Below are 12,134 nucleotides of genomic sequence, written 5' to 3'. Positions count from 1 at the left end.
GTAAGCAAGATATTAATAGAAGGTTAAGTGAAAGGAAAGCATAGTGAGAAAAGACCAAGGAGCAACAGAAATATTTGCAGCCTTGAGAAGATTATAAAGCAATTCACTCAAAATCTTGGGCAGAATCTCATGGACTGTAGCTCATCACTCCAAGTGGCACAACACACAAACCTGTCCTGGATGTATATTATCTAGATTTAATGTATTATCTAGAAAATTAAAAGGTCAACAAATGTGACAAAACCTAGTTCAATGACCACGGGATCACTATGCCTAACTGGCCACCAAACACACCAGGACATCAGATATAATACATATGAATGTAAAATTTTCAGGTTTTTTAAAAATCTGAATTGCCTAAATAAATGTACTTCCTGAAGACAATTCTAAACGTTAATACTAATTTGTATTAAAAAAATTGACCAAGCCTCTTACTCTGAAAAATTTTAATTAATAGAAAATATAAAGAATAAACCAAAAAAAAATGTAAAACCACAAGAAAGTCAGCTAAATTCATTTCATACACTCCCAATCAAACATAAATAAAGATGCATGCACCACACAGGATGCATACAGATTTAAAAAAAATCTAATATGTATATACAAATACATATTTAGCTGTTAGTAGAACATTAAGGAGATGAATAGAAGTTCTCAGATGATAAAGATGATAAATTAAGGTACGTCCATGTGTTAATTTTATTCACTTCTATTTGTAATTACGTTAACCTGGCAACTAACTTGAAGACTAAAACTGGGCCATATTAATATCATCAGTGAGTGAAGGTTGGTCGTTGCAGCTCAGCATGGAGGTTTTATAGGTGGTGAAGCTTTGGTTAGAAGTGGAGCAAAGCATGGCGCTCTGTTTCATAAGCATGAACAGAGAAAGAGATAAGATCAAGCCTCCATCTGCAGCAGAATAATTATAGATCGACAGCAGATGTACACCCGGAAAACACAACAAATACGCACTTGTTATGCTTTAAAAACGTACATGTTGTTTACACGCTTTGTTTTTGTGTGGTATGGAAACCATAAACCATTTTTTTTTTTTTTTACAGTAGCAAAAGCTAAAAGCGATTCAACCATTTATATCAGGCACACTCCAGTGAAACACGCAAACAGTGATAGACTTTTGCAGCTCCACATGTAGTGGTAGTGAGGTTCTCAGTCTGCTTTAGTTGCATTTGATTTCCTTAGAGGCACACTTTAAGGAACGCTTGGATTCATTTCCGGAAGAATAGTGCTGATCTAGTTTTCCTAGAACAAAACCTAATATTAAACTCACAATAACATTCATTGTGTCGAGGCTTTCAAAAGTCACTCATTCAGAATGAAATAGCTAAGAGAAGACAGTGAAAGAACTAGGCATTGGCCGTTTACATGATTGTAAAAACCACTAATTTTCCATCATACTGTTGTTAAATTTTAAAGTCACTTATTGTGAGTTTTAGCCAAGTTGCTGGGTTGACTGGTTGGGCGGAGCAAGTGGTAAGACAGTGTGGTCTACCCTCACTTTTGTAATTGGGTCACACCTTTGAGAACTACTGTTGAGAAGCTGCAAGTTGGCTGGAAATGCTGTTTAGCTAATTTGGTCATTAGCTATTTCAATAATGAGGCAACTGACCTGTAAATGTATGCATGAAATTGTAATATTTTTTAGTCAAGAATATCAAGCCGTAAATATTTTAGTCAAAGCTTCTTGTGGCTTCTCAATCCCAAATACCAAGTCCAGATTTATTTGTTGGACTAACTCCTAAAATATCTTCAGATGTAATCTGTATAATAAATCGCATGCCCTTTGTCTTCTTGTTCTGGTCCACCATAGAGGAAAAGTGCCATCTAGCAGTTCAACATCCCAACAACTGCTAGCTGTTTGCAGTTTTTCCAGTTTGTCTTTGGTAATCAAGATACGATCACGATTCATCTGCAAACTCTCATAGTGCATGAGCTCCTGAGCTCCTCCATGCCGCAAACAAACTTTTGTCCAAATGAGCTCATCTTTGTGTTCTTCTTCAGCCCATGAGCACATAATCATCTGTGCATTCCTCTTTGGATGACTCGGAATGAGTATCTACTTGAACTTCTTCTGGGATCCTAACCGTAGCGTAGTCACAGTCATTGTCACCTTCGTATTCATTGGCAGACTTTTCGTGTCTTGATCCCTGGACAGTGGGGTGGTTGATGGAGGCGTAGGTTACATCCTCATTGAGCTGTGAGAAAACAGCACACAGAGAAAGAAAAATAATATGACCTTGTTTGATACAGCACAACGGTCCAAGCGCGTTGAATGAATGTGGTTTGTGTTGAAGACTTCCTAAAATGCTGCAGGGTTGCTAACACAACAGAGGCCTCACTAATGCTCGGGTGGTATGCAAATCTATTCCGTTGACTGATCTCTCATTAAACCACAGAGACACATCTATCTACCCTGAGGCAGGGCTGGAAACTTTGCATATTAATGGTCAAATGAAAATAGAGATGAGCATGTGTACCCTATTCTCGTTGCTTCCATCAGTGTTCCCATCAGTAGAATTCCCTGAAAGAAAAAAATATATATCAGCATGTTGAATGTAGCGTATTGTTCAGAGCTACAAGGAAGTCTTCTCCACATTTACCTTTTTTCTTCTTCTTTAGCCTGAGAATAAAAGCGAAATGACATCATCAGACTCTGTTAACTGAAAATTACAATAAAAAAAACATGATGTGAAAAACATTTGCCTTTTTCACAGATTTGTTCTTGCTTTCGAGTTTTTTGTCACACTTAAGTGTTTCAGATAAAGGGATTTCTTTATGAGACACATAAATAAATACTGTAAATCAGTGTTTCAGGTGATAATTTCATTTATGCAGTTTCAAAACGCCTTACAAACCAACCTGGCGCTATGTAACAATGTAATGGTCTCCTACATCAAGTATCTTTTTGTGCCATCGCTGGCGGCAACTGCAATGAAGTGTTTTTGCCATAATTAACAGTGACAAGGAGGAGTTTTTAAATTGTTTTAGTCTTAGCTTTATGCCAGATGTAGCGGGTTTCTACAACACTTCTGTTATTTTCAGAATATTTTCAGAACACTTCAGAATATTTTCACCAAATCTTTAGGTGATCTTTGGAGTCATCAGTGTGTTTTTGGAGTGATTTTGGCAGAGCTACAACGCCTGGGAAGGTTCACTACCGATCCACTATTTTCTCGGTAGTGCTCAGGTTGGTTTGCTGGAGTTCTAAAGCCTTTCCTCACAGATGAATGTCATTGACTATTTCTCCTCTGTTCTTGAACTTCTTTTCTTCTTCATGTCGTGAAACAGGCTCAAGTATTTTCTTGATTTTACAAGTTTCTGTGCGGCCAGTGGTCAGTCATAGTTACCTTAATAAGGGAGGAATTTAGCTGGGTAGCTTTATTTCCTCAATTAAAATACTGCATTTTGTATTCACTTGGGTTATTATTGATCAGTGTTAAAATACATTAACGTGAGAAATCTGTGTTTTAATGGCACAGTTAAGTAATTACACCCTAAGCATGAAAAGTGAATTGAAGGGGCTATATTTGTCCGATAGAAAACTGAGGTTCATAAAAGGCTGTTATTTAGATGCTTTATAAAAATGTCATAGAGTAATATCTGCACTAGTCAGAGGTGACACTTTACCGCCGGCTTCCTTGACAGCTCAACACAGAGAACGTGTGCTGCAACAGGAAGCCTTTTTCACCAGAAAACAACTTGTTTCTGTCTAAAAGCAACTCTATGTCCCACTAACGGCTCAAACGTAAAATTTTAAACCTGCCGTGATTCTGGGTACAACATCCCAGATAGTGCTGCAACAATAAGCACAAATACATTTAGCAAGATTCTTATTGACATACTGACTGAAACCAGATCTATTTTTAAACATGACCGCTATTTCCTTGATAATGCTTTAGCACAACTGTCAGAGAGCGGAAAACTCTACATTTCATTGAAAAGATGCCTCCTTAGCGTTAATATGTGACTTTCTAAAACAAAGGAGGTCTTTCTTTTTTTATTTATCAGTTTGCCGGAAGTCGACATTGTTCAGTAGCAACACAAATGTATTTTGAGCAACACAAATGTAAATGCACCCAAATTACAGTTTAAGCTGATTTCCCTTGTTTGTCTCACTGCCAGATTGCACAGTGACTGAATGACCTACAGTGAAAATCATTTAACATATGCCCAAATACCCATGTTTAAATATGTTTTCCAGAGATACAGTACAGCAGTATGGGTGAAAATACTAAAGTTTTAGTTATCTTTCAGAATATGAGTGTATATCATGGCGAGGACCTACCCTGAGGTGCAGTTTCCCATGACGATTAATCAGAGTCCCTGGTTGTTGGAGAACAACCTGATACTGCAGTAGCCTCTGGTCCAACTAAACTCTCGGTGGCTGCATCAGCGAGTGCTCAGGCCACAGCAGCAAGGGGGAGCAGAGAGAGAGAGAGAGAGGGAAAGGAAGAGAGAGAGAGGGAGGGTGACAACACAAAACTCTATTTGTGGAAATTTTTCTTTGCCATTTTTTTATTTTTATGGCTGAATACCCACTTCATGCATGCATCCGTTGCTAAAGATTGTCACATAAATAAAAACTTCACCCTTTTACATAAAGTGTTTTGTGCACATGCTCATATTGTTTTTGTCGATGTCTTCACACAGACCCAGTGTCCCAAACCTTAGACTTCTGTATTTCTGTAACCTTCAGAGCTCAACCCAGATATCACAGTCTTACGAACTGTAGAACCAAGTCTTAACCTCTGAACCCTCCATTTCCAGTGGTCACTGCCATTACATCTGCAACCATCTGCAAAGCCAAAAACAAAAAGGGCATGCTTGTGCATTGAAGAGACCTTTGCTGCAAATTTTGAGGTTGCAACTGAATAATCTTATTTGCATGATTGTGCAAAAAGTAAATAAAATGAGGAACATGAGGAAGTTAGCAGCGTTTTACATGAGCAGTGGAAAGTCTAAGTTTATATCATAAATTCTATCTCTGTCCAAATGAAAATTAGACCTTTATGGGCAACAGGAACAATGCACTTGATATACACCACACAGTAAAATTTTCTATGGAAAATATCACACTGATAGGAAAATTAGGTCTCATCTTTGTTGGTAAATGTCAATTTTTTTTTATATATGTGCATTTGAGGAAAAACAGCAATATCTTTTTTAATGCTACCAGATCTACTTGTAAGCCAATTTAATTTTGTTTTGAGTAAACTAGATGATTTCATAGAAACCGGGAATCATACACACTCTTATTAAAACTTTGCCATGTAAAGTTTGGGGGTTAACATTTTGACAAATTGAGAAAAATATTATTAAATGTAAAAGTATTGACTGGGCTGACTTTATGTTTTAAGCAATAGTATTTTAGTGAATTATAGCTAATCATGAACCACTTTGAGCTACAGCACACCAAAGCTAACAATCCGGATAGTGTATAATAATGTCCTCCATATATCTGTAATTAGCGTCAGAGGTGAGCTTTATCAATTCAGAAGAATGTTTCCTTTCTCTGTAAGCTGAGTTTACAGACACTATTGCTTAAGGTTGTAACTCCACTCTCTGTGTTTCATGTCTTAGTTACTGTTTGAACACTTTTGCCTTCGCAATTACACTTCTCAAAATTTCAAAATTGTTCCATAAAACATTCCCTCATTTGTAAACAACATCTCCATAATACAAACACACCTTTTATCATTTAATAAAAGAGTTTGCAATGAAGATGTGGTAAAGGCTAGTTGAGAAAAAGGAAGTTCTTACTGTGTCTAAGGAACTACCTTGATGTGCCACAAGCTGTCTGACAGGGGAAGCCGTATATACCAAGTGAGACCTATGACATAGTGCGTTTTTGATGCTAGTTTCTATTTTAAATCCTAAGATATCGTTCTTGAATATGCCGTGTCGTGTCACTTTACAAATGAACTTATGATGTTTTTTGCGTACTCAGAGAAAAAGAAAGACCAATTTATTAAAATCTTCAATAGTTTTATGTTGCTCTGGTCTAAATATTTGAGATAACAGAGAGAGACCCATCAGTTTTGTTTGTTAAAACTTGAAAGGTCAGTATTAGTGTCCTGTCAGTATTGTGTACGTGATTTTAAATCTGCTTTACTCCCAGTGAGTCAAGCAACTTTTTTCATAGACATTTTTCTTTTACATGAAGACATATTTCATGTGCATTGTGTATCAGGGTCTTCCTTTTTTTTCTCCATTTACAACAACGCTCAAAGTGATAGGCAGCCTGTTGTCACCACAGCGCTCTGTCTGTGTCATGTGACCTGCACCAAAAGCTGTTAGTGTGTGAGAGTTATGCTAATTATTGTTATTTTTAACATTCAAAGTGAAGTGACTAGTTTATGGAGAGGCAGAACAACTTTTTTTGCTCATTTATTTAGCCAGAAATTTCAGGAAAAAAAATATATTGATATAAAAAAAAATCAGCATGTCCAGAAGGAAAAAAAAAAAACTCAAGAGCTTTTTGTTATTGTACAATTGCTTTTCTGCAGAATCTCTCACTGGAATCGAGAAAAAGTCAAATTGCAGCATGCGGCACATCATTGCTGGGTTTAACTTCAATGCGGTATTGGACTAGTACTAATTGTTGGTCCAGGCATAATCTTAAGAGACTTGAAGTCACAGCATCTTGAACTGAGTTTTGACTGAAATGTAAGAATTTGTGCTCTAAATATTTGTAATCTGCACAGAAACTGAATGAATTATTTGGTCAATTATGGCAATGTGATTTGTGTCTTGAGAGAAGAACAGTAATCCAAATGCAGAACCTTTAGAAACTTTTGCAGATACTGCACATCCGTCTACATAGTATACAGACCATTCAATAAAGTAGAATATTGTTGAAAAGTTATTTTATTTCAGGAATTTTAACACTAACTGAAACACATAATAATGTGTCATGTAGATTAGTTACACACAGATGTAATTAATCTACGTTATTTCTCTTAATTATGAAAATTTTCCACTTATACCTACTAAACCGTTTTATTTTCCTAAAGTACTTTTAATCTGAAAAAACGAGCCTCATCCGAGCGCATGAATATGGCTGTGCAGTATCAATTTTCGACACTAGATGGTGCTGTTCAGAAACTCAGTCGAGTGCCTCATACACAAACTGAGTTTAAACTTTCACTTCTTACAGGTTTGAATTGAAAAACAGGGAAAAAAATAGCACTAACATTTAGCAACAAACGACAAAGAAAGAACTAAATGTAAGTGACTAAAATGTAAGTGGTCTGGTTTTCTTCATGTATTACATGGCCCATTTGCTTGAAATGTATTTTTCGGGGGGCATTGTGACATAAAGTGTGCACCTTCACATAAGGGACAAAGTTTGAATAAGTCCTATCTTGATTTAATCTGCATGCACTTTTTAATAGATACGCAGGGACCATTCTGTAGCTTTGATGTACTGAAACACACTTGTACAGGATGCTGTGGGAGGTCAGGATGTGGTACGTAAGTGGAGAAATGAAGCCCCTGCACTTACCTCAGTAGATTATTATCAGTTCTGTGTAAGAGCATGCTCAACCTAATGGAAAAACGGAACTACTGTTTAAAAAGTATGACTTGAATAGTAAATTTGTACTTCTGCAGTTTCACTGAAAAAAGGGATGATTTCACATTTCAGACTAAAAATAGTGAGGATGCAAGTTATGAAGACGCAGTTATCAGCTTGACAGTCAAGCTAATCATCAGTGATCAGTTCCAATTAATCCTGTTGCTGAATCAGAAAGTGACGCTGGTGGTTGAGATTCCCTTCTGGCTGTGATACATCTCCATTTGTGTTAGTTGTTTTTGTTTGTTACAATTTTACAGTCGCTTTTCTCTCATTTCTTTAAATCTTAACACATATATTTGTTTTGTAGCTTCACAGACAGAAGTCAAAGACAGTAAACAAAGTTTCTGTTAACATCTTTCTGTATCTTAAAAGGAAGTCAAACATTTTCTGTCATTAGTACTGAAATACACATTTGAATTAATCCTCAAACTTTTTGTTTCACATTCCTTCCATGTTTCCAATTTTAACAAACCTATGAAATTATTGGTAGGTGGAGGTTTTCTATTGTGATCTGATGTCTTCTTCCCTTTCTAAGTTAGGACCGGGTTACTGACAGCCTTTATTTGACTTGATTAGTGGTCTGATCATCAAATCTTAACTCATCAATCCTGGATTTGAAAAAACCACATATAAGCATCCACTAGTATCAGCTTCACTGACCAATTGGTGACAAGTGGAAAGAATTACATAGTGTAGTAGAAAACATCTGGAATCTGAAAATCCAATTGGTCAATCATGAACCTTGAAATATTTTATTGTCTGTAATCTGTCTTCTGTCTTTCTACAATTATTGTTGACGTTTTCACCAGGTCACCCGGAAGTACGTGCACAGACAGACAGTAGGTGGTGCTGGAGAACCCTTTCCTCTGGAAAAAAAGTGAAGAAGAGAAGTGTTTTACAGTAAAAAACCTAGAGTTGAATATGAAGTGTTAGGGATATGTAAAATAATTAGATGTTAGTCCTAGCCTATACCTATGATTTCAACATTAAAGAACAACAGCAAAAAAGGGTGTTTTACTTGAATATTTCTCTTAATGAAACAGAAGTAGGCATCAGCACACAATCCGCATCACCAGATCTTCTACACAAGATGGCGCTGTTGAGAAAACATAGAGTTTGTCTACCATAACAGTGAAGGAGGAGTGCATGGAGTCTGAAAAAGAGTGGAGAGTCTGTTTACACCAGGTGCTGCTTTTATGAGAGGAAAATAGTAGAAAGAAGAAAAACCCCTTCTGCTTTGAATCTTGGATCTGAACTCCCACTTGTATTGGCTTCTGGAAAAAATGTGGGAGCTGGAGAAGAATGGAAAAGAGAGGAAAGATAAGTTTCTCATGGATTAGCTGCTTCCACTTGTGTTTTTTGCTCATTTGCACTGCTTTTATATAGTAGTGTCTATATGCAGTTCATATTTCAGTTCTTCAGCTGCTTAATGTCTCCTAAGGTGATGAGTTTGAGCATATTGGTGGGCCTGGGTTGTCTGTGTGAATCAATAACCAAAGTGCACATAGGAAGAAAATGAGTATTCCCTGGACAAAGCACACGTCCACCCTCCAAGTGTAATGGTCAAGTGTCATTCAATTTCCTCTGATATAAATTCTGTGGCACAATCAACCAAAGATGTTCCTGAAACAGAGAACAAAGAAATCAGGCAGAATAATGACAGGAAGGAGATGATGTCAAATCTGAGTTTTAAGCAGATCTCCATTAGTGAGTGCCGATCTATATCAGCCAGGAACCGGACCCTTTGGACAAAGCAAATAGCCTTGGACAAGAGGCTGGTTTTTACCAGGTCACTGACCACTGTCTTCTCAGAGTGGAACGGTAGATATCCAAAGAAGATATTTAGCAAACAGAGTTTTTCGGGGGTCTTCAGATAACTTTGAGGTACCTGTGCGCCAACTTGCACTGCTGGGCTTCTGGTAAAAGCATGACAGCATTGCTTGTTGCAGTGATGACTTTGTGCATGTTTCTGAAAAAGAGATGTCTGAAGTTTATCTTGATGAAAAGTAACCACCAAATGTGGGTATGTATCTGCGCTGGGAATGCTGAAATAACTTTTGCATGTGTGAAAATATGTCTACTCTTTCTATATTTGCACACGGTGAATTTTGTCACCTCACGGTATGCTGAAAAACACGTATTGGATGGCCGAAGAAGAAACATAGGCCAGGAAGTGGCTACACAACTAAAATGAACCTGCAGCTGCTTATTTCAAAGTTTTTGTATTGAGCATCTGATGGACGATGGACAGAATGCAGCTCCTGATAATCTGGTGTACTGCCTTTATTTGCATTTGTGGAGAAAATGAAGGTAAAGCTTTTTTTTCCCCAGTTTCTTTCTTTAGTTTTAATTTTAAGAGATGTCTGTTAAGAAAGCAACAAAGGAGATTTTATTTGAGCATGATTGTGACTGTGTATTTACGTGACAGAAATGGCAGGTTTGTTTCTTTCAATTGATTTATTTGTTTCACTGATGAGGTTTAAGTCAGGAGTCAATTAAAACAATAAAAAGACAAATTTTTAAGAACAATATTTAAATAGCTACTGGATATTTATGTTATAAGCTCTAAAAGCTTTTAAAACTATATTGTCTATTGTAATCTTATAAACAAGCAATAGTCATATAAATAAAAGACCCTGTAATAATTATGTATTGTTTTGTACAGTTTTACTGAAAATGTCTGGCAATGTTTGGCAATAAGCACTTTTTAAAAATCAAATTAAGCATGATATTGTACTTGACAGTACTTTGAAAATTGTGTCATTAAAATCAAATTAATCTTTTGAAATTACAGTTTCTTTATGTGAAGTGATGGCCGAAGTGCTAAGAGGAGAAGCAAAACGTGTTTCCCCTGGAGAAAATCTGACAGTCGAGTGTCCAGTCAAACACTGTGGGGAGTCATTCAGTATCATATGGTTTAAATTCTCTAACACATTAGAGAACTGGGAAAACATTTCAGACACAGACAACATAAGAATCACACAGAAAGATGACAAAGAGAATCTGATCTCATATTTAAGTTTTGAGCAGGTTTCTATTAATGATGACGGCCTGTACAGATGTGCTTTAGGACACAGTAATGAATTTACCAGCCATCACATCAACATCTCAGTTTCAGGTATTTTTTTTCCAAGATTTACCTGTGAAATGCTTGTATTTAGTCCATTGTGTGAATCGTATCTGTTTTCTTTTGTTGCTCAAGAACTAAACAATGGAGTAGAAAACCCTGATGACGATTCAGGTAAGAAGCTTAATGTAATTTTGCACATTTAATATTACATCTATTTTAACATTATTCTTTCATGCATTTGGCTCAGACAGTATTGGTGACGATCGCTCCTCGCTACACTTCTTCCTGATTGGTGTTACCATTGTATTTCCGATCGCCATAGCGATAGTGTTGATCCTCGTGTGCGTTCAGGGCTGGAAACGTAAGACAATTAATTTAGCTCTGTTGCTTCTATGCAATATTTGCCTCTTCACTCCCCTTGTTTTTTACAGAAATGTGGACTTGCAACAATAACAATCAAGAGGTAATGTAAATCTATAAGTTTGCAACACTTGCAGCATGTCTCATAAAAAACAACTTCACACTTTAGAGTCTCAGTGTAATCAGTGGTCAGTTCAAATGCAGAAGTGTTTCCTTCTTCACCTAAAGGCTTCAACTAATGGTAAAGACACATCACCTTTCTATCTCTACAGAAGGTTTTGGTAGATTTTAGGTGAAATATCCAAATGTGTCCCTGTTGGTTGCATTGTGATATGAGGGACAAGAAAGAAGAAGAGAAAATCTTCCTAATGAGAGTTTAAGATCATCTTGACTTTCGTCACCTTGTAGTAATTGTACAGTTTATCGTATTCAGATACAGTAAAGTTTTCTTTTTTTAATTTGTTTGCTTCTTGCAGGAAAAATCTACACGTATGACATCAGAACTCCCCGAGACGAGCGCCTCTTCTTCTCCCAGCCTGCGAACTCAATTCTCAGTTCTGAACAACATCTATTCTTCAAGTAAACCAGAGAGAACATCGACATCCCTCGCTCTCTCTCTCACTGGGAATGTTGCAGATACAGCAGCTAACAGTCAAGCTTCTAACTATGCAGTGTTTACCGTAATCAACTACCAACAATGTGGGGCTCCAGCCAGGAAGTACACATGTAAGCAGGATGAAACAACAAATTGCTGTTATCAACGCCTTAAACGTTGAGTATTTTTCACTCACTGAGAATAAGTTAGAAACATCAAGACTTACGTGGAAGTATAGATGATCCACACAAGTATGATTGAGCAGAACATCAACTTATATTGGATGTTGGTTAAGTGACAGTGCAAAAAGAGGGCAGTTACATTTAAAGTAGACATTTGTGTACTTATTAATTCATGTTGCAATTTCTGCAATTCAGGGATTTGAAACACTGAAAATATTATTATTTTAAACAAGTATAAGTTTTGCATTACTTTTACTTAAAATGATTAAATGTTGGATATGTTATGTAAATTCAAAGAGCAATATCAAGAAAAAACAAGACCATTCTGTCACA

General features: G+C 36.6%; 2 protein-coding genes across 3 annotated transcripts; one reads left to right on the top strand and one right to left on the bottom strand.

Moving 5' to 3' along the window:
* Positions 1-405: 405 nt before the first annotated feature.
* LOC145549727 (uncharacterized) lies at positions 406-4,457 on the bottom strand. Its single transcript, XM_081602417.1, has 4 exons — positions 4,304-4,457; positions 2,619-2,638; positions 2,496-2,539; positions 406-2,213 (listed from the first exon to the last, which is right to left on the bottom strand). The coding sequence occupies exons 1-4, from the start codon at positions 4,321-4,323 to the stop codon at positions 2,016-2,018; spliced, it is 282 nt and encodes a 93-aa protein (XP_081458543.1). The 5' UTR covers positions 4,324-4,457; the 3' UTR covers positions 406-2,015.
* Positions 4,458-10,047: 5,590 nt separating this feature from the next.
* LOC145547507 (uncharacterized) lies at positions 10,048-11,811 on the top strand. 2 transcript variants are annotated; one of them, XM_017303744.2, is made up of 4 exons: positions 10,048-10,835; positions 10,912-11,025; positions 11,096-11,127; positions 11,501-11,811. In XM_017303744.2, exons 1-4 carry the CDS (start codon positions 10,406-10,408, stop codon positions 11,798-11,800), a joined length of 876 nt encoding a protein of 291 aa, XP_017159233.1. In that variant the 5' UTR covers positions 10,048-10,405; the 3' UTR covers positions 11,801-11,811. The 2 variants fall into 2 exon arrangements, with proteins under 2 accessions (XP_017159233.1, XP_081458526.1); XM_081602400.1 differs by lacking the exon at positions 11,096-11,127 and having other exon boundaries at positions 11,501-11,734.
* The last annotated feature ends 323 nt before the right edge of the window (positions 11,812-12,134 follow it).

Source organism: Poecilia reticulata, chromosome 2 (assembly GCF_904066995.2).
Source record: "Poecilia reticulata chromosome 2, P_reticulata-male-v2, whole genome shotgun sequence".
NCBI lineage: Eukaryota > Metazoa > Chordata > Actinopteri > Cyprinodontiformes > Poeciliidae > Poecilia > Poecilia reticulata.
The sequence above is the reverse complement of the archived record's forward strand: the minus strand, read 5'-3'. Positions and strand labels throughout refer to the sequence as shown.

Bases quoted from the DNA above. Each gene is read 5' to 3' on its own strand.
- LOC145549727 (XM_081602417.1), bottom strand. From the start codon at position 4,323: ATGGGAAACTGCACCTCAGG. The intron at 2,639-4,303 runs GTAGGTCCTCGC...TTTTATTCTCAG, and splicing joins ATGGGAAACTGCACCTCAGG to GCTAAAGAAGAAGAAAAAAG. The intron at 2,214-2,495 runs GTACACATGCTC...GTTTTCTCACAG, and splicing joins ATGGAAGCAACGAGAATAGG to CTCAATGAGGATGTAACCTA.
- LOC145547507 (XM_017303744.2), top strand. From the start codon at position 10,406: ATGGCCGAAGTGCTAAGAGGAGAAGCAAAACGTGTTTCCCCTGGAGAA. The intron at 10,836-10,911 runs GTAAGAAGCTTA...CATTTGGCTCAG, and splicing joins AAACCCTGATGACGATTCAG to ACAGTATTGGTGACGATCGC. The intron at 11,026-11,095 runs GTAAGACAATTA...TGTTTTTTACAG, and splicing joins GTGCGTTCAGGGCTGGAAAC to AAATGTGGACTTGCAACAAT.